Raw genomic sequence first — 20,898 nt, 5'->3', positions numbered from 1 at the left:
CTCCCTTCGCTCCAGCTTCAGTTTGGGCTGATTGTGCTATCTTACTTAACTCCGGATCGGCTTGTGAGCCTCAACTAAAGAAGATTTTGGAACTTGCTGCCTCAGAAGGCGCTGGAGGCAAAGTCATTGAATATCTTTAAAGTGGAGGTAAATAGATTTGTGTTAGGCAAGGGAATTGAAGGTTATTGGGGGTAGATGGGAATGTGAAGTTTGGCACAAACTTAGGATAAAAGCCGCATGTCACTAAAAAATCTCATGACTTCCTGTTTAGTTCTAGGAATTCCACCTAAGCATGATCTTATTGAATGGTGGAGCAGGCTCAAGGGGCCAATTGGCCTACTTTTCCTATTTCATATGTTTATATTTACTAAACATCTCTTTCTAAGTCCTTAAAGTTTCAGCTAACCAAACATCCATCTGTTGTATCGTTTTGACCTCCGATGATGAACTTTGCTTAGCCATTGCTTGGGTCATCACACATGAAGGAAAAGCTCCTGGTACCTTTTCCTGTAACTGCTCCGTCTCTTTAACCTCACTTGGGCTTTTCATAATTATGGAAGAAGCTATTGCCTTCGCTCTGGCTAAATCATTTCCCAGGAGTGAGTCGACTCCATCTACGGGTAACTTCTGGACAATCCCTACCGTCACTGTCCCAGACATTAGACCACAATCCAAGTGCACCCAGTACAAAGGTACAGGTATATACTCCCCTCCAACACCATTTGTTAAAACTTTGGCTTTTGATGCACTTTCTTGGGGAAAAGTTATGCCTTTCCCCAACAAAAGTGTTTGAGTGGCTCCCATATCCCTTATCATAACTATAGATTTAGCTGCCTCATTTGAGGGATAAGGGGTTACTTTTATTCGACAAAAATCTTTATAACACTCATGTATCTTATTCAACTTTCCTGAACTCTCAGCAGTGTTCACACATGGTTTCACAGCTGTAGTTAACGTTATTGCTTGATCTGTTGTATTTTTAGTCAGGGCTCCTTTTCCTGAAAATCCCTTGCATACCCCAATAAATTCCATGGATTTCCTGTGCAACTTCCAGCAATCTACACAAACGTGTCCCACCTTGTTAGAATGGAAACACTTAGGCCTTTGAATATCACTTCTACCCTCCGCAGCTTCCTTTCTGGCCTGAGTAGGAATTTCTGGGGCAGTCCCAGCTGTCCCTTCTCTTCCCTGGGTACTTGCCTTTCTTTCATCTTCCTTCTTTCTATCCTTAGGTTTGTGGGGGTGAGGGAAAGAAGGTTTGGATTTATGAACCAGTTCATAATTGTCAACCATCTCCGCTGCCTGTCTAGCTATTGCAACCCTTTGAACTTCAATTTGCGTTCTAACTACTGAAAGAAATGAATTTTTAAATTCTTCCAAGAGAATTATTTCCTTAAGAGCTTCATATGTTGCATTTACCTTTAATGGCAGTACCTAACGGTCAAAATTACTTTGCTTTACCCTCTCAAACTCAATATAGGTCTGACCAGATTGTTTCCTTGTGTTTTGAAATTTCTACCTGAACGCTTCAGGGACCCAATCGTAAGCACTAAGAATAGCCTGTTTTAGTGCATCATAATCCACAGAAACCTCAAACTCCATGGGCTCTACCCACCAACTTACTCTGTAGGAGTAATGTCCACATTTCTTTTGGCCACTTCATTTGCTGAGATACCTTCTCAAATGAAATAACGAATGCTTCTACATCCCTTTCCTCAAACTTTGGAAGGGCTTGTACAAATTTAAACATCTCCCCACTGGGCTTTGGGTTGGGGGTGTTTTTTTTATCATAATTTTCCCCAGCATCTGAGGCCTCATTTTATAATTCCAGCCTTTTAAGCTGGTATTCCCTTCCTTGTTCCTTCTCTCTTTTCCCTCCTTGCTAATTTATCTCTCTCTGGAGGTCAAGTTCAAGTTATTAAATTTCCATTTCCTCTGCTCTTTTTCTTTTCTTTCTAATTTAAGTTTACTTGTTTACTTTTCGTGTTCAAGCTGCTTCATTTGCAGCTGAATCCTAGCTAACTCAATGGACTCACCCCTGGAGAACATGGTCTCTCTTGTATCCCTTCCAATTTTAAATGATGTACTATTACCTCAACTGTTTGTTTTCCTCACCGCCTACGGTTAATCCTAACTGCAGTTTATCTGCCAACCCCACTAGCTTAGACTTGGTTACTTTATGTAAATTGGCCAGGGTTACATCTTCACTCTAGAAATGTCTTAGCAACTTCCAAAGCCATTTTGGTTTACTATTGTCTAAGAAACCTGGTATGTGTCCTTTTATCCTTTACCAATTATTATTATTCTGCGTCCAATCACCCATTGCCCGTGTTTCAAATATCCTGCAAGAGACCCATTTATGTTATGACTGGGATGGGAGGAGTGCACAGTTTATCTAACCCCACTACTCCACAAGTCATACCATTAGCGTAAATGTTTAATTCACTCTCCAGAATAGCCAATTATTTACCGGCACTATTGCTGGGCCCAGAATAAAGAGACTTTAATCAGGCTTCTTTCAATAAACTCAGAATTATGATTTATTATAAAACAAAACTTCTTGCAGCTTTGTTTTTAAAAAAGAACTGGTTAGCACACAATTTGTAATCTGGTGATGTGCACACGCACATACACACAAACACAAAGGACAAACAAATAGGGTCTCTGCAGAGATGGGCAGTTGAAGAAAAAGACTTTATATAAAAAAGATAAAGTTCACAGGGCTTTGATGCTGTTGATCTGGTGCTCCCTCATGTGAGGTCTAGTAGATATCTGGAGGTTCTCACCAACAGAGCTTCAGCATAGAGGAAAATGGAGTCGGATCAATGCTTCTTGTCCCAGCCTCTCGGGCTTCCAAATACAGCTAAGTTCCCCTGAAGTGAGGGTTTCTAGCTGGATACTGATAACCACACTATTACAAGTAAAGCAAGGAGAGGGCAAGCTGGGCAGCTTTTCCCCTTCTCAGTTCATTCCCAACTGAGTTGAAAACATAAAGTTCGTCTCCATCAGGTGATTTCCAGTAAATCACTGAGGCCTTTCCCTTTAAAACAGTTTTTTTTCCATCAATTAAAGTGTTTGCAGTTCAAACAAACAAATAGCTCTCCTCCACATTTGCCATGCTGATCATTTAGCTGATGACATGATTTCTTGGAAAAGGCATGCTTGCTCCAGTCCAAGATGAACTTGCAACCTTTTTTTTAAAAAAAAATCCAGGTCAGTTCTTAAGTGTTCAAATAATACAATGTCCTTCCAAATTTTAAAAGAAATATATCCCTTGCGGATATGGTTTTAACAGGATGAATACTTGGGTTTTACTAATCATTGTATAGTTCTGTTTCACATAACAGCCAAGGACAACATACCAGCAAGCGTAAGACTCTAGCTCCAAAGTATTCTCCTATAAAGATCAAGTGAGAATCTGGGGTATGGTGAGGCAGTGGTTATGGCACTAGACTAGCCCATACATAGTACGTCGTACCATGGCAAACTGTGAAATGGGGCTATATGAACCTAGCACCAGAAGAAAACACAGATGATTTAAGAATAGCTGTCCATGCTTTGTCTGGCTTCCACGTTACTCCAGTCCCACTCTTGATGTCCTGCAAAGCAATCCAGCCAAACACACTGCCTAATTCTGGATTTAATTATTTCACACTGGAATTCATAACACATATGAAATGAGTCAAGTATGTGTCATGACGGTGGCATTTTTTTTTTAGGCTGCAAAAGGAAGTGAGTGAGTATGATAATTTTGAAATTGCATAAATACAGAAACTGTATCTAAGCACTGCCTGCTAGGCATGTAGCAATGTATAGGTTCAGAGATATCTTGCAATCCATCTCTCTGGTCCCAGTGTTGGAAAAGGACCAACGTAACCTTTCACTAACTATTTCTGCCAAATATCTACCCAGTTCCCTGCTCTCATCATCTTAACTCTGCCTGCCCAGGTAGTCGGTTTACCAATCCACTTCTGAGCTGGAGTTTGTGCATCCTGGTTTAATTTTCTGATTACGTCAAACATTATTCGAGTTAATTATACTCCTGAGGATCTTGAATATCCCAACTGGATTTCTCCTGGGTCTTATTTTCTGAACTGCCAACATTCCTAGCCTTCATTCCTGGCATTCATAGCCTTTCTCTGTAGCTCAGAGCCTAAATTCAAAGTGCCACTTCCTTTCTTCCTTCTCTCAGGATGTCAGAATACAATGACTAGAATTCTACACAATTCTTCAAGTTCACCATACAAAGATTGTTCTTGCAATATTCTAAAAAGGAGTGAGTTTCTGAAAGCAGGATATGTAGACCAATTAAGTCAGAACTGGTCAATTGCAAGCAAAGTTCAAGCACTGAAAGGGATCCTGATTGATTAAGTGGCTAAACTAAGGCTGGTCTTTTTCCAGTCATGGGTGGGACCAGAAAATATGGAGAGTGACCAAAAGTCTGTTGACTTTGGGCGGGAATTTCCGGTCCCGCCACAAAGAAATGGCAGGTGAATTTTAACAATTAAAATCACTTTCTTACATATTGAAGCAAGAGACGTGAAACAAATAGCCAGTGAGCAGCAAGATGGCAAAGGAAATCATATGGATTGAATTTTCACCAGCACTGCCCCCCCACCCCAGATAGTATTGAGCTATTGCCAACAAAGTTGATCATGCACTGGAATGCACCTTGAGAGCATTTGATTGTGTCAAAACCAACAACTTTATCATTGCATCAAATCATAGAATTCTACAGCACATGAGGACCATTTGGCCCATCATACTTTTGTCAGCTCTTTAAAAGAGCTATCCAATTATTCCCACCACCCCTCCTGCGCTTTCCCCAATTTTCTGCCTTCCAAGTGTTCAACTCCCTTTTGAAAGATACTATTGAACCAACTTCCACCACCGTTTCAGGCCGTGCATTGCAAATCAGCATAACTTGGTGCGTAAATAAATTCTCTCTCTCATCTCTTGCTCTTCTGCTGATTACCTTAAAAATTGATCTTGAGTGGGGCCACATTTAAAATTTTGTGCACAACTTTATGTATCCTAGTTGCGAATACATAATACAGATTCAGAGTTGAAAATTAAGTTTCTAAATTATGACAAGAGACTGACCTGCTTTAATTGGAGAAATGTGTAAGAGGGGATATGATGTAAGTGTTTCAAATGCTGTGAGCAATGGTAATGTTGCTACTTGTAGATTACTGAAACTGGTTGTGAGCTCAGAACTTTGGCAGCGACTTATTTATGTAGCACCTTTAACATAAAACTTTGCAAGGCACTTCAGAAGAGCATTATAAAGCAAAATATGACACAGCCACGTGAGATATTCAGTCAGATGACCAAAAGCTTGATCATAAGAGTATGTTTTGAGGAGTGTTTTAAAGGAGGAAAGTGAGGCAGGGAGGCAGAGGGAAATCTAGAGCTCGGGGCCTAGGTGACTGAAGGCACAGCCACCAATGGTGGATATCTTAGAGGGTAGTGGGGCTGGAGGAGATTACAGAGATCGGGAGAGCCATGGAGAGATTTGAAAACAAGCTTGAGAATTTTAAAGAAAACAAGGATGCGAGTTTTTAAAATCAAGGCATTGCTTGACCTGGAGCCAGTGTAGATCAGCAAGCATTAGGGTAATGTGGGAGTGGGACTTGCTGCAAGTGGAGACGCTGGATAGCAGGTTTTTGGATGACCTCAAGTTGAGGGTAGGGTGTGGGGGACCTGCCAAGTGTGCTTTGGAAAAGTCGAGTCTGGAGGTAATGAAGATCTGAATGAGGGTTTCAGCGGCAGATGAGCTGAGACAGAGGCAAAGTCAGGCTATGTTACGGAGTTGGAAATAGGAAGCCTCAGTGATGGTATGAATATGAGGACAGAAGCTGACTCGGGATTAAATGTGACCCCAAGGTTGCAAACAGATTGAGTCAATCCCAGACTTTTGCCAGGGAGAGAGATGGAGTCGGTAATTAGGCAACAGAGTTTAGAGAGGTGACTGAAAACAATGACTTCCCAATATTTAATTGGAGGGAATTTCTGCTCATCCAGTACTGGATGCCAGATAAGCAGTTTGATAGTTTTGCAACAGATGAGAATTGATTACTGTGATAAGTTGTTTTGTTTAGGTATGGATTTAAACTTGTACTCTTCTTGACAGTGATTTTAATATTCTCCTCCTGGAGTTACTACACTCTGCCCAAAGAAAGGAGCCAAGTTACCTGTTTAAAATGTTGGTCACAGCTGAAGAAGGTTAGCCTTAGCCACAGAAGCAGCTTTCCTGGCTCTGCCCAGGCTTCTTCCTGGATTAGGCAGTCACACATGCTAATGTCACGTATGCTAATGCATCTCTAACATGGCCTGTTGGGGATCATCTGTATAATGAACATTAATTACCATTGAGCTACAGTCTATTCTTTACTGTAACTTCATTGAAATTATCTATCATTTTTTAATTGGAAATGTACAAAAAAGCCTCCCAAACACTTTTTATTTTAATTCCGAATGTTTACTATTGGTAACCCAATTCTTTTCCTAGCAAAAGCAACCAGCTCAGAGTTTTGACTTGCTATAGGACACCCCAGCAGTGCTAGAGTTCACAGCTGTATGCATATGGATCATACTAAATTGCCAAAACACAAATGGCTGAAATTTACAAAGCTTTGTAATATAATCCCCATGAAATTAAGCCATCTGCAATAATTGGGCTACTTTCAATGGTGCGGGATCAAAAAGCTGATCTGAAAGTTTTTAGATCAGCAGTTTTGACTGGCTGGGTTTTGTGACGGTGTTCCTAAAGAGTTTTCTGTTCTTGCAATTTGTGCAGATGACAGCGAGGAAGATGTTGCAGGCGAAAGTGCTGAGTTTGACAGCGTCTTCAGCAGATTGGAAGAGCTGCGAATGACACTAGAGCAGGAGATGGGCTTTGAAAACTTCATTGAAGCTTACAACAAAATCAAGGTTCTTCAGTTTCTTTGTTTCTTGTATTATTTTGTTCAAGTTGAGACGTGTTTTAGAACATTTGAGAAATTCGGAGCATTTCTGAATACTTGCATTGAATTGAAGAGTCCACTCTCAAATCTGAGTCCTTTCATGCAAAGCTGGACAAACTCACTTTTGCACTGGCTGTCCTCAGTGCAAAACTTTTGATGTTCCTGCCTATCAGAAACTGATGGGATATTTTACGCACTCCTGGGAAATATCTCACTCTTTTGAGGTCGAACTTCAATACTGACCAGACAGTATTGAAACCAAAGCAATGAGATGAAATCATATTTAGCTGTCTTGGTGTTCTAGTGAACTTGGAATGCCAAATCCTTGTTACAATTTGCCGTTAATTGGTACTGAGAATCACAAGACAGAAAGCAAAGTCACACTTTCCTGATTTCTCTCAAACTGTGACCATGAAGTGATCAAACTCAAATTGTTCAGTGTATCCTAGTTTTCTATTCATTAGAATGATACAAGCACTAAACCAGTTCTGCTTTAAGGACCAGCTTCATAAACTAGGCTTGCATTCCCTCATGTATAGAAGATCAATGCATTTAAGATGATTAAAGGATTTGATAGAGGAAAATCTATTTCCTCTGGTGGAGCTAGGCCATTGAGGGTTGATGTCATAAAGCTACTTCCTTACATAAAGGGTATGTTACGATCCCAGCTGACATTAATACTGGACAAGTTAGATCCCAGAATGAAACCTGGCTTTACAGGCCAGAACTTTTTTTAGTAACTATGGAGGAAACTTACTGAACAATTTCAGAGGAGTCTCTTGATGAACTTTTTAACACAAAGAATAAAACATTTATTGAACAAGAAAAAAACGGACGATATTACAACCGACAAAAAGGTTGGCAAGATCTCAATACAAACACAAGAAAGTGCTTCAAATTCCCATTCCTTTACCCCAACAATATCCTTACAGATATTGAGGCCAGAATTTTACACTCCCCCACAGATGGGGTTTTAGGTGGGGTGGGGGGGGAAGCATGAAATTGAAGGGACAGGATTCCCCCTTAGGTTCCCGCCCGCCCTGACCTCTCAGCGATTTTAAGCTGGGGTGGGCAAGGACAAGGAAGCCTGCCCTTGCCTCAGTTGAGGCCCTTAAGTGGCCAATTAATGGCCATTTCAGGTCCATTTCCTGCCCAGCCTCAATTTGTAGGCTGGTGGGAGGATTGAGCTGGCGTGGGAGAAGGCCAAAAATCTACAGGGTTACACCTCGGGTGGGAAGTGAGGGTCGTCTCCATTAGAAGCCCCCTTCTGACTGGGTTCACCCTCCCCCCACATTCCCCTTAACACCCCTGGACCTCCCCCACCAGGGCTGTCCGCTGAGACACTGATCGCCCCTTCATGCCCCCTGCCCCCAGGCCTTCCCTACCCTCCCTGCCCTGGGACCCCTTGAACGTACCTGGGCCTCCACTCCCCAGACTTAGGCTCAGTACTGAACTACTACTTCTGTCCACAGCAGTGCTACTGCTGCAGAGACTGGAGAGCTACCAGCCAATCTGATTGGCCGTAAGCTTTCTAAGGTGAGACTTCCTCCTGAGCGATCGGTGGTAGTCCCACCTGCAGCCAATTGACGCTCATTCGAGTGTGAAATAGCTGCGGGGCAGTCGGAATTGGCAGGGATGTGTTCCCCACTGACTCTTCGGATGGCGGGAAACAAGACCCCGCTATCCGAAAAATTCAGGCCATAAACCAGTGAAGAGTTACCACTAGCTTGACACGGGCTTCTTGCTTGACTGGCACAGTTGCAAATGGTTTTCTTCCGGTGGACTCCTGAACATTCACTCAATGTTTTTCACCCAACTCTTATCTGTCCCCAAGACACCCAAAAAAAACGCACTGTAAACCCAGTCTTCCAGTAGCACCTCTGTTAAAGTGATCACTTCACTTTACTGAGTTTTGCAACTGACTATTCAGTCAGCTACTGACCCAATAACCTTGTATTGTCGTCTTCTCACAGAGCTGAAAATCTCTGTCTTCACTCTCTGACACACACTGAACTCATGCTTCTGTATCTTTGTTTCTGGACCACTGTCGTTAGGCCACTGTAACTTTTTTTTTCTATTTTGTGTTTTCCTCCCCACAATCACTAAATTTTTAACCCATCTCTTTACCTTCAGGGATTGTAAAGGCCCATTAAAAATGTATATATGCAAACAAACCCAAAGGACCTGACCTTTCAGTCAGGAGTCCATCCAGACTTCCCAGCACCAAGGTTCACAAACAAAATCTAAATGAAATTGGAATCCTTTTTACCTACCTTAACACACAAATGCAACTTAAAACTTATACATTGTTTCTAACAGGTTGCAGAAAGCTGGAGCACTCAGCCCCAAAATGCTGTTGTGGGTCGGGGGTCATCTGAAGATTTCAAAACTGGGATTGATGAGTTTTTGTTAGGGAAGTGTGCTCTGATTTACGGAATTATAATGCATAAATATAGTCAAAACACAGATCAGCTTTGATCTATTTGCATTGACTCAAGAGGCTGAATGGTCCCATCCTGTTTTTATGCTCTGAAAGAGAGGAGTGGAACAGCTTCAGTACATTGAAGAGGCATTTAATGATATGCTAAATTCTTATGATGTTTACATACCTGTGATTGTGTTAGAGCACTCCAGATGTCTTCTATCTTGTTTTGGTTACTAAGTAATGAAATATGATTTGATTTTCTGTGAAAAAAATATTGTTTTCTTAAGTATCTCAGGGCTTCCAAATTCACGCATTGAAGATGATGCTCCAAAAATGGAGTTCTTTACACAGCGACACAAACTCACTCGTATAAAAACTGTGCATTCGCTATTATCAGTGTAGAATTATTCAACTTCATATACCAGTAGGATTATTCATCATTCAAAAGAGGAAAGTTTGTTAGGTAACCTATGAAGACATAAGAAATAGGAGCTAGAGTAGGCTATTTGGTCCTTCGAGCCCACTTCACCATCCAATAAGATCATTGTTGATTTTCTACCTCAACTCCACCTTCACACAGCAGCACCAGTTTGTCCTGCTATTACTCGTTCCACCTTTATTCTGAACATGTTTTAAGTCCCTCTTTTTAGTTTCACCTGACCTCTTCAGTTTCTTCTCATTACCAAATCCCATTTACAAATTCTACTTTGGATATTGTGCATCTTTCCCAGTGACTGGGGCACATAGTGCCCATCTTCCTTTATCATGTGCTTTTTTTGAGTGTGTTTTTAATCAGAAAAGCCTTCGGTGTTCAAAAGTATAATATTGCGGAAGCTGGAAATTTGAGATAAACACGGAAAATGCTGGGAGTGCTTACAGGTCAGGCAGGATCTGTGGAGGGAGAAACAAAGTTAACCTTTAATCTGATGAAAAGTCATTGACCTGAAACGTTGGGCTGGATTTTCCCACAAACTTCTGGCTGTCACTGTCAGGACCAAATAGGGGTCCTAAGCCGAGACTTGCCGGCAGCAAGACCAGCTCGGCAATCCTGCAGGAGGCAGCTTCCTAATTGGCCACCTCTGTGTTAACCGTCCTATTAAGGACGTGCCCACAAGAAGGCCAGAGGTGGCACAGCATCCTCACCACACCACCAAGCCCACCTTCATGGGGCAAGGAAAAAGTCACCCTGTTAACTTTGTTTCTCTCTTCGCAGATGCTGCCTGACCTGCAGAGCATTTTCAGCATTTTCTGTTTTTATTTTTCAATGTTCAGTCCTTGGTATGGAGTCCTCTGATTCAAGTTCTTCAGAACTGCAGTTGGGCAGGCAATTTAGCATAAGGAGGGAAGTATTTGAAAATCAACACGCCAGCCAGAACAGAATTGTGTGCCACCTTCCATGGCTGGGAAGACTGTCAGGATTCTCTGGGGGAATCACAGAACCTGCTCCAGCTCGAGAGAAAAAATCTGCTTGGCATCTGTTCTGACACCACCAAAATAGGATCTGGTCAAGGGCTGACAGCATCAACGACACCCAGTGGTATACAACTGATATCCTTACTCTTAGTACCACATGTAGCCTTAACCTTATTTATGGTCATCAAAGTGGATACCAACATGAATGTGAAACTAAATCCTCCAAGGTAACGGAACCTATCCTGCGAGTGGAAGAGTGTTGACAAAATGATCTATGGGATTTTTTCCTCTTGAATGATTCCTTCAGAGCGACATGCTCTGTCTTTGAGTGATTATCTCTTTCCAATTAAGCTTTGTTCAAATGGCTGCCATGGTGCCTGCCTCCTGCTGAGACATGAGTCCAAGGGACACCACCTTTGCAATTCAGAGGTGCAATCTGCTTTGCCATTACCAAGAATGTGTTGCAGCTTCTGCTTTGTGTTGTCTGAGCCCAGTGGCTACTTTTCAGATGAAGAAGAAGAGTTTGTCCTTCAAAGGCTTTGCTCTAAATTGGGTTACTGCAAAGTTCCTTTAGCAGAATCTATGTTGATCAGTGCCAGGAACTTCAAGACTAAGCATCTTATAGTCTCCCTATAGCATTAGAAGAGTCCTTGTATATTGGTGGCACACCTAATAGAGGGAGAAGAGAAAAAAAACCTGCCTTTCAGGAGAAGGCTATCTGTTCTGAGAGGAGTTGAGTGCGGAAACTAAGATGTACCATCAGCACATCCTTCAAATGCAAATGGCCTCTTGTCAGTCTATTGAGTTAAGTTTGTACCTAAGTAAATGATACTGATGTTTATATTTTGAGTGTTTTTTTTGTTTATGTTGAGGAACCTGTATTCTTTCCCACTTGCAAGGTTCTGTTCAAGATACTTACATTGACTGGGAAGTGGGACGAATTAAATAGCTGTTTTAAAGAGTCAGCATGGGCCAAATAGCTGCCTTCTGTGATTCTATGGCACTGTGTCATGAGTTTATTCACAATGTCTTTAGGTAAATATCCACTGTCATTAATCCTTTGAAAATGATATTCCCCACTGAACATCCCATTTAAACAACATTGAGCATGTAACGTATGGCCCTAAGTTAAGTATGTGCCTTTGTAAATTACCTGTTCTGCACAAAATGTTAGTTTAAATATTGGCTATATCCAAGCTTTTTATAAAAGTAGGGAATCCTTTAATTTTGAGTTCTTGATGAAGTGTGTAGAATGTTACATGAGAGGTTCTCCTGCCTTCCACTGTTTTATACAGTATAGATTGGTATGTGGGTTTCTTATTGGTTCAGATTTCACTTTTTAATGGGAATTTTTATTTTAGTGAGATAATTATTGCACTATTTTAAAGCCTTAGTCTTCTGGGAATTTTATTTTATTTCTGGGGATTTTTTATTATTTCATTTAACAAGGGAAGGGTTAGGATTAGTGGCTTAGAGGTATTGTCACTGGGCTGGTAATCCAGAGACCCAGGGTAATGCTCTGGGGACCTGTGTTCAAATCCCACCACGGCAGATAGTGGAATTTGAACTCAATAAAAATCTGGAATTAAAAGTCTAATGATGATCATGAAACCATTGTCGATTGTCATTAAAAAAACAACTGGTTCACTAATGTCCTTTAGGGAAGGAAATCTGTTGTCCTTGCCTGGTCTGGCCTACATGTGATTCCAGATCCACAAAAATGTGGTTGATTCTTAATCGGCCTAGGAAGCCACTCAGTTTCTTAAGCGCATCAGGGATGGACAATAAATGCTGGCTTACCCAGCGACACCCAGGTCCTGTGAATGAATGAAAAAAAAAATTGAGATGCCACCTTACTCCCATTTAAAGTTACAATTCATGACAACAATCACGTTTATTTGCCTTTTTTGAAAGGCAGAACAAAATATTTTTTGACTAATCTGTCAATAAATTCATAATAACTGTTCATTGACAATGTGAGGGATGTTGTAACATGTGAAGCAAAGTCCCCCAACTTTCTTATAGGGACACCCAAGTGATTTATATTAAATATCATGGAATGTGAGCATTTCTAGCATTTGTTACCAGTTCCTAGTTGCCCCTCAATAGATTGTGCTGGAGGTGAACCTTGTTAAACTACTACACTCCGTGTTAGAAAGATACTGCTACAAGGCCATTAGTTAAGGGGTACCCAGGATTTTGACCCAGTAACAAATGTTCATATATTGAATAGAAAATGTTTACCCATAATTAACTTTTTCTAAAAAAGGAATGTTTAATATCGTGTTAATTAGCAGCCTTGAGTATTTGCAACTCTTCCTCGAAATAAAGGTTATCCTGCTGTTGCACATCATGAATATTGAAATATGAAACTGTAATGACTGGAAAAAGTTATCCAATTGTCACAGTAAGTGGTGAGAGGAAATGTGTGATTATAATCAGACCAAATTTACTTTGATAAGGATTCTGACAAAGGCCACGTAGCTTGGAAATTTTCAGTCAGATGCATTTTTTCATAGTTTCTCAACTACCACAAAATTTACCCACAAATGCTGACGCTGACAGGATGGGTGAAATGTCCATGTGCTGCTGTTTCCTAATGTGTGTATTTTTTCTGAAGAAATGTCGTTTACTGCTATTTCCCCAAGCTGAATTGAGTAAATCAACCACCCAAGATATGTGATATATCTGGGATTAGGAGTGATGTTTCCTGCTTTTCCCCATTCATTTTGGAAGCATTTAACTTCCCCCCACTCCTCCTCTTTGGGTCCTTGTTTCCATGAGCTTGTTGAACTTTTGTAGCATTCTGCCTGTAAAGCCTCAGTTTTGCACAATGACTTCAGTCAATGTCATGGTTGAGACTGACTAACCAATCTTGTGGAAAATCGCACTCCACAGATTAGAAGGTCAAAACGAGTCAGTGGATCACCCGTTTAGCATAGGTATTTGGCGTCAGTAGCTGTTCTTTGTGAGTCAGCCCCAGACAGTGATTGTCTGGAGGCTGTTTGAGAGGGGGGCCAATTGTAGCTGAACCTAATGCTGTCTTCACTGGACATCTACATGCACATCTACCAGAGCTTGTTGGAGTTCACAAGATTTTATTTTGTCCTGTCCTGCACCCAAGAGCTCTGTGAGCCATTGTGACACCCTTACCGCCACTTCACCTGAGATCAGGTAGTTCATTGCGGATTGGGTACTGACCATGGGATTTTCCTTGTCTATATTTGCATATCATGGTAACAAGTAAAGCCATTGGGGAGCAGTGCTCCTGCTGTATTTTTTGAATATATAGTGATAGCGTACATCTGCTTTGCCGCTGTTGATGAGTATTTTAATTCCTGTCAGTAAATGTTTTCATTTTGGAAGTTCCTTTAACCCCCATGATGCTCAAATAAACTAACTTTTTCTTTTGTGGATCAGGCAATACACGAGGATGAAGATGAGAACATTGACATAGGGACTACAATACTGCAAGTCATTCTGGGTCCTCAGTTTGAGCACCTATATTCCAAAATTCTCCATCTAGTCATGGCAGATGGAGCATATCAAGAAGGCAAGTTTTTTTTTTCTCCATTTTACCCAGTGGACTTAGGAATTACTTTGTGCCACAGTAGTGTATAAACACTTAATGTATTTATATTTCATTCCTTTGTCTTCTCCCGAGGCAAACTCCAATCCGACTTAATTCTTCTCCCTGGTAACTATCTGAGGCTGAGCACACCTGTGAAGTGTCTTGGAGTGTTTTTACTATGTTAAAGCTGTTATGGTTGTTGTAGTAGTACGATGGTATGAAATTCATGTCCTGTTTTAATTGTATTTTATGATGGTATATTGTGTTTGTGATTTTAATTTTTACCCTCTGCACCTCCCCTCCCCCCCACATTCTTTCCACTTGATCTTCCTCATTCGACATTCTCCACTTTTTTTTTGTTAACAACTAACTTCATGGAAATCTTTTTCTCCTTTTTCCCCCACCACCACCACCATTATAGATATCTGTCCATTCCTATTTGTTTTTCAGTTATACTGTACATTAATTGTGTAGGGAATCTTACTTCACCACCAAAAAATAAATGCCTGACCTCTGCCTTGTGTAGCTATAGATGAAATTGGTCTCTAGGCAACCGAGACTTCTCTTTGAAATGCTCAAAATAAGCAAAGCAACCTCCCATTGTTAGATTGCTTGCAAATTTCAGTCCCTCCACTCCCCGTACTTTATCTTCTAAGTGTTTGTTTCGCTACCTTCAAATCCTGGCCATTCCAAAGTAGTCCATGGAGACCGAAGGGAGCCCCTCCAAGATTGTTTTTCTGTGCACAGTTTAATTATGGTTGATTAATGGATTCTTCTGTCTGCTATCTCACAAAAAAACGCAATCCTAACTCCAGTGTTTCCAATCAATGCCTTCCTGTAAAAGCTTCTTAGCCACCCCATCACATTTCCAAATTGGCATACTAAGTAATTTCTTCCCAGATCTGTCAGCCTGAAATCTCTGCTGTTTTGTTACCCCAAAAGATTTTTACTGTTGTGTTTTGCAAATAAATCCTTTTAGAGAAACCAATGAAATTGTCCCGTTCCCATAGTCTGGTAATCAGTGTATCTGCTGTACCTTAGATGCAGAGAGGGAGATGATCCTGGCTTTCCAAATCTAGCCAGCTTTTCTTTGTTTAATCCAACATGTTACCTGTTCGAGGTTGTAGAAAGTCAGGATTTTTTTTAAGATTAAAGACCTGTTGACTGGTTAGAATTTGGAGCCTACTTTCAAATGGAGCAAATGAGGCGAATAGTATAAATTAATTTAAGAGGAAGCTAAAGCCAAAGTTTATTTTATTCTTTGATTGGATGTGGACGTCGCTGGCCAGCACTTGTTGCCCATCCCAAATGCCCTTGAACAGAGTGCTTACGATGCCATTTCAGAGGGAGTTAAGACCCGCATTACTGTGGGCCTGGCATCACATGTAGGCCAGACCAGATAAGGGTGGCAGATTTTCTTCCATAAAGGACATTAGTGGACCCCAGATGGGATTTTTACGACAATTGATAGCTTCATGGGTCACCATTTCTGAGAACTGCTCTATATTCCAGATTTTATTAATTGAATTTAAATTCCACCAGCTGATGTAGGATTTGAACCCATGTCCCTGTCGAATTAACCTAGGTCTCTGGATTACTAGTCCAGACTACTACATTACCACTATGCCACTGTCTCCCTCGATGACAGTAACATGATAGAGATAGAAATAGACAAATATGCTGATGGGGTGGAAGTATGCTCATGTGAACGCTGTTGTAGACCAATTGGGCCTAATTATCTGATTCTATGCTGTAGATGTTATGTATCAATCACAAAGAGGTTAATGACTCTTATACTTACATCCCCCAGTGTAGGACTCTTTCTACGCAGTCTCACCAATGGTGTCGCTACCTTGCTACTTCTATTGCTCATTCAAGTGTCATCTCAAATCTGCTCCCTTCTCACTTACTCCCTCTCCCCTTACTAGCCACATCTTCCCTTATTATCAGAAAATGATGGAAATATTCAGCACGTAATGGCAGCATCTGTCGAGAAAAACGGGGTTAACGTTTCAGGCCTGTGATCTTTCAACAGAACTAGGAAAAGTGTCCATTTTGTTTCTTCCTTTTCTTTCCATGTTTCAGTTTCTCTTTTTTTGCTTGCAGTCAGCAGCACACCTGCACTAGGCACATCTTTTGTTGTTTCTTTCCTTGCTCTGTCACCATTCCCTTGACCTTAGAAGACTAACTCTTCTGTCATTGAATCTCTCCTGTCTTCAACCCTATCAAAGACCTTCATTTTATCCTTTTCCCATCCACCCTTTGCTCAAGACTTATTACGTTTCTACTTTTCCCAGCATTTTCTGTTTTCATTTCAGGCTTCCAACATCCACGTGTTCTGCTTTTCCCCTTATTATCACAAAATTCTAGCAAGTAAAGGGCAACTATATTAATGAAAGCCTGTTTCTTAATGAAACATTTTAGTGTCTGTTGAATATTAGAATTTTAATGGGGAACATTGTATGCAGTTGGTTTGTAATGCTGAACTGATTCAGCCAAAAATAGTTCAAAGAAGACTGTAGAAAAGTGACCACAAAAATCTATTATGAAATTTAGTGACTAAAAAGCAATATTATTGGAGCCAAAATAAGCATCTGCTAAAGATTGAGCCTCACCAGTGTAAATTTATTAGAAGTATGGTCACGTCAAAATTGCTCTGCTGCTTTATCCCATTCCAGAGCAGCAGATGGATGTACACTAGATGATTTTCAATATGAGAGCGAGGCTGGTTAAAGTGAAGGTGAGGGATACTTTTGGGATTATAGTTCAAAGCAAATTAAATTGCGCCACTCTATGTAAACATTATAGGATAATTAAAATGGAGCGAGTTAAATAATTTCCATTGTTTTACTCATCCTGCATCAACATAAAGTACTTGTATTTATGTAGCGCTTTTCACAGTCTTGGGATGTCCCAAAGTGCTTTACAGCTAATTAAGTAGTGTTTGAAAGTGTTGGCGCTATTGTAATATAGGAAACGTGACAGCTAATTTGCACACGGCAAGGTCTCATAAACAGCAATGTGATAATGACCAGATAATCAGATTAATTGATGTTCGTTGAGGGATAAATGGTGCACAATAAAAATAAGTTACATTTTCAGAGCACTCATTATGTCCAGATACATCTTGGAAAGCTTCACAAGTCCATGGACTCTTGAGTAGAGTGATGGAAAGAAGGGGCAAAAGCACAATGGAAAAGTAAGGTCTTAAGAAGGTCTTGGAAGGAGGGAGTGGTGGAATTAATGAGGCAAAAGTATTGATGAGTGGAGTATCAGAGGGTAGGGGAAAGATGGATGATGGAGCAGATTGCAGGGGAGTAAGCGAGTGATGGTGGAATGGAGGATTTGTCAAGTGCCATGAGGTTGGAGGAGATCATGGAGGCCAGGGGGAGGTGGATGAGTCTAATGTTTTCTGAGATATAGAAGGCCATGATGTCTTGCTAAGGACAAGTGTCTCACCAGGATAACTGACCCCATGTTTCTCCATGTCACTGAGAAGGAAGCAACACTTGAGGCAAGTGTGCCTGGCCACACTCAATATATTTTGAATATTAATCACTACAAGGAGCCATGTGGAAGAGAGCAAACTTTCAAGCTGAGCATAAGAATAAGGATTCCAGTCAGACGTTATATAAGTTTGGAGTACCAGACCAGCTCCAGATCTGAAATGAATAGCTGCAGTATCAATCATGCATAATTTGATTTGTGTTTACTTTGCAGATTTTGATTATTAGCTGGGAAGCAAGGACGTAAATGTCTCTTTACCAGTAAAACTAACAGTGTTTTAATGTCAATAATCACCTGGATCAGGTGCTGAGGTTCAGCTGTATTATTTTAATTACTGCCTAAAATGCAGTACGGTTCATATCCCTAGTATTACGGACTACATTTTCACATCAACTTCGTCTTCTAAATTAAAGTTTTAAGTGGCAATGGCGTTACATAAATCATATGATAAGAAAACTTGTAATTAGAGAATGACATATCCTCAAAGAATCACTATGCAGTTTTATCAGCAAAGATTTTTCAGCTAACAAAAGTTTGTGACCGACTGTACTATTGTACTTTAATTTGCATCAAAAGTCATTTTTACCACATTCTTTATTTTTCAGACAATGATGAATAAAATCAGTCACTCAGGACATGTCTGTTACAGAATTTTTTTAATATACAAGCGTATGCCATCTTTGAACTCTTGGACACTAGTCATATGGATGCAAGATCAGCCACTCGGAAGTTACAGTACAGCATATATGAGTCTGCATGGTATGCGGTACAAGAACGTGGTTTGATTTTTGTCCTTTCTCCCCCAGGATTATATTCTGTGTTGCCTTTATTTTTTGGAAAGTTTCTGAAATGTATTGCCTTTTGTACTTATGGGTCTAGCTGCTGAAGAACGGTATGCATATATAACAGAATTCTCCAACCAAAGTACTCCCTTGGAAGCCCGGCAGTTAAGAGTTGCAGTGTTGAAATGGAACGGATTATGAAGTCTATTATATTTCTAACTCTGGATATTTTCACTTGCACAAGGGGTGACTCTGTTGTGCAGGCCTCTTTTCCACTGATCCCAAATTTCATGCTGCAAAACACTAACCTGCAAGTAGACTTTTAAGTTGTAATATAGGTGCAATTTCTTGTACAGTACTTCAAAGTACAAAGTTCATACAAATGTATTATATCTTTGTAATTACTAGGAATAAAGATTCTTTTATAAATTAAAAATTTTGCACATTGTTTTTTTCAAACCTGAATTCCATTATCCATAGTCAGGCAGGTATTGCAATACTTCTGTTTCACCATCCATAATGAACGAAGACTGCATTTTGCATTAAATGCCAATAGATAACTATTACTTCCAGAGCTCTCCTGGTGACTTTAGTTTGTGGATGGCAATCTACTGAGCTGGTGCAGGTTAGGTATGTCCTGGGTTTAATCCATGTTTGGTTAGCTGATCTCAGTGGGGATAGCAAAGTTGACCTTAATGACCTTGATGAAGGAGGGAGGAAAACATAGTGAGAGTTTCCACTTGTGAGCATTATTCAAGCACACTTGGGGAATGTGTGTCTGTGGTGGCCTGTTGCCTCCCATCAAGCCATACCCCAGCTGGATTATCCTATTTGGAAGAGAAGAAAAGCATGTAAACCAATGTCCAAAGTGGCAAATGCTTATAATTATCTCTTGAAATTCATTATTGCTAAGTACAAGTAGAGTGCAATACATTCAGATAACTCCCAAGATCGTCTTTGATAGCTGCTCAGATTTTTTTTTTTTAAACTTGCATTTATGCTGTTACTCTTAGAAACTCCTGAAGGACAAAGCACTTAACACCCAATTCAGTACTTTCAGTATGGTCACTGTGAGAAACCTAGCAGCCAATTTCCACGCTACAAACGCCCACAAGAGCAATGGCTAGTGTCAATCGTGACTCACTCAGTAGTACTGACCTCTGAGTCAGAAGGTTGTGGGCACATTCCAAAGATTTGAGCACTCCCTTGCAACACTGAGGGAGTGCTGCACTGTCAGAGGTGCTGTCTTTCAAGGCCCTGTCTGTCCCATCAGATGGATGTAAAAGATCCTATGGCACTTGATTGTAAGTTAGGTTTTAGTTGAGGGATAACTGTTGCTCAGGACACTAGGGAAAACTTCCCCGCTCTTCAAATATTGCCATAGGATCCTTTACATCCACTTGAGAGGGCGGATGGGGGCCTCGGTTTTTGTCACATCCAAAAAAACTGCACCTCACCATGTCACATTGCTACACTGGAGTATGAGCCTATTCCTGGAGTGAGACTTGAACCCACAACCTTCTGACTCAAGAGGTGAGTGTGCTGCCCACTGAGTCATAGCTGATGCACTGTTTTTACTTACTCCGTTGCCACTATATAGACATAATTCTACGTGATAAACAAGTTCAATGAAACAAGTAACTGAAAATGTGGGCTACAGCCTAGTTCTGTGTTCCCACGAGATGTAGCAATAGAGCTAGCAGAGTGCAGATGCGCCTCGTGCTTATTGCAAATTTTGGTCAATCTCCAAATAAATGTAGTATTGTCCTTTTTTATACCCATCAAAGAATGAATCTCTCCTTAACCTGCTCGAGGTAATGCAGAATCTCATTAATTTTAAGGTGGATAATCTGGGTTTGGGTGGAACACTTAACTCTTAAACGTGTGTAAATGTATATTCAACAAATTAATCTCTACCCTAAGGCATGACGCTCTCATAATTAGTTTATGTAGCTCGAGGCATATATTTTAATAAGCATTCTAGTCACGCAATTTCTGACCTTGTTTTATGCAGCCTCTGAAATTTACAGTTTGAAAGAAAGGCACATACTCTTCCAAACCCAACATAAAATATCAGGACTCCAGCAAAATCAGAGTACGTGGCTGGAAGTCTGGGCCACTTCTCACAGGGTAAAGCCAGAGTGCTGATAATGAAAAGAATCACCATTAGAAGGATCCTGCTGTTCTGTTACTGTATCTAACAGAACCAAAGAGACCTGATCACCTAAGGCATTT

The 20,898-nt window shown here is 40.6% G+C and overlaps 1 protein-coding gene across 14 annotated transcripts in view; it reads left to right on the top strand.

Moving 5' to 3' along the window:
• nek1 (NIMA-related kinase 1) overlaps positions 1-19,099 on the top strand; it is a 166,891-nt gene extending 147,792 nt beyond the window's left edge. For 13 of the 14 annotated variants that reach the window (XM_078560992.1, XM_078560972.1, XM_078560953.1 and 10 more), the window contains 3 exons: positions 6,800-6,933; positions 14,224-14,356; positions 18,487-19,099. In XM_078560992.1, coding sequence (XP_078417118.1) covers positions 6,800-6,933; positions 14,224-14,356; positions 18,487-18,500 — 281 coding nt within the window. In that variant the 3' untranslated portion in view covers positions 18,501-19,099. The remainder of the gene's footprint in view (positions 1-6,799; positions 6,934-14,223; positions 14,357-18,486) is intronic. The other variant, XM_078561011.1, reaches the window with a different exon arrangement.
• The last annotated feature ends 1,799 nt before the right edge of the window (positions 19,100-20,898 follow it).

Source organism: Cetorhinus maximus, chromosome 2, assembly GCF_964194155.1.
Source record: "Cetorhinus maximus chromosome 2, sCetMax3.hap1.1, whole genome shotgun sequence".
Classification (NCBI taxonomy): domain Eukaryota; kingdom Metazoa; phylum Chordata; class Chondrichthyes; order Lamniformes; family Cetorhinidae; genus Cetorhinus; species Cetorhinus maximus.
This window is presented reverse-complemented; position numbering and strand designations above follow the sequence as displayed.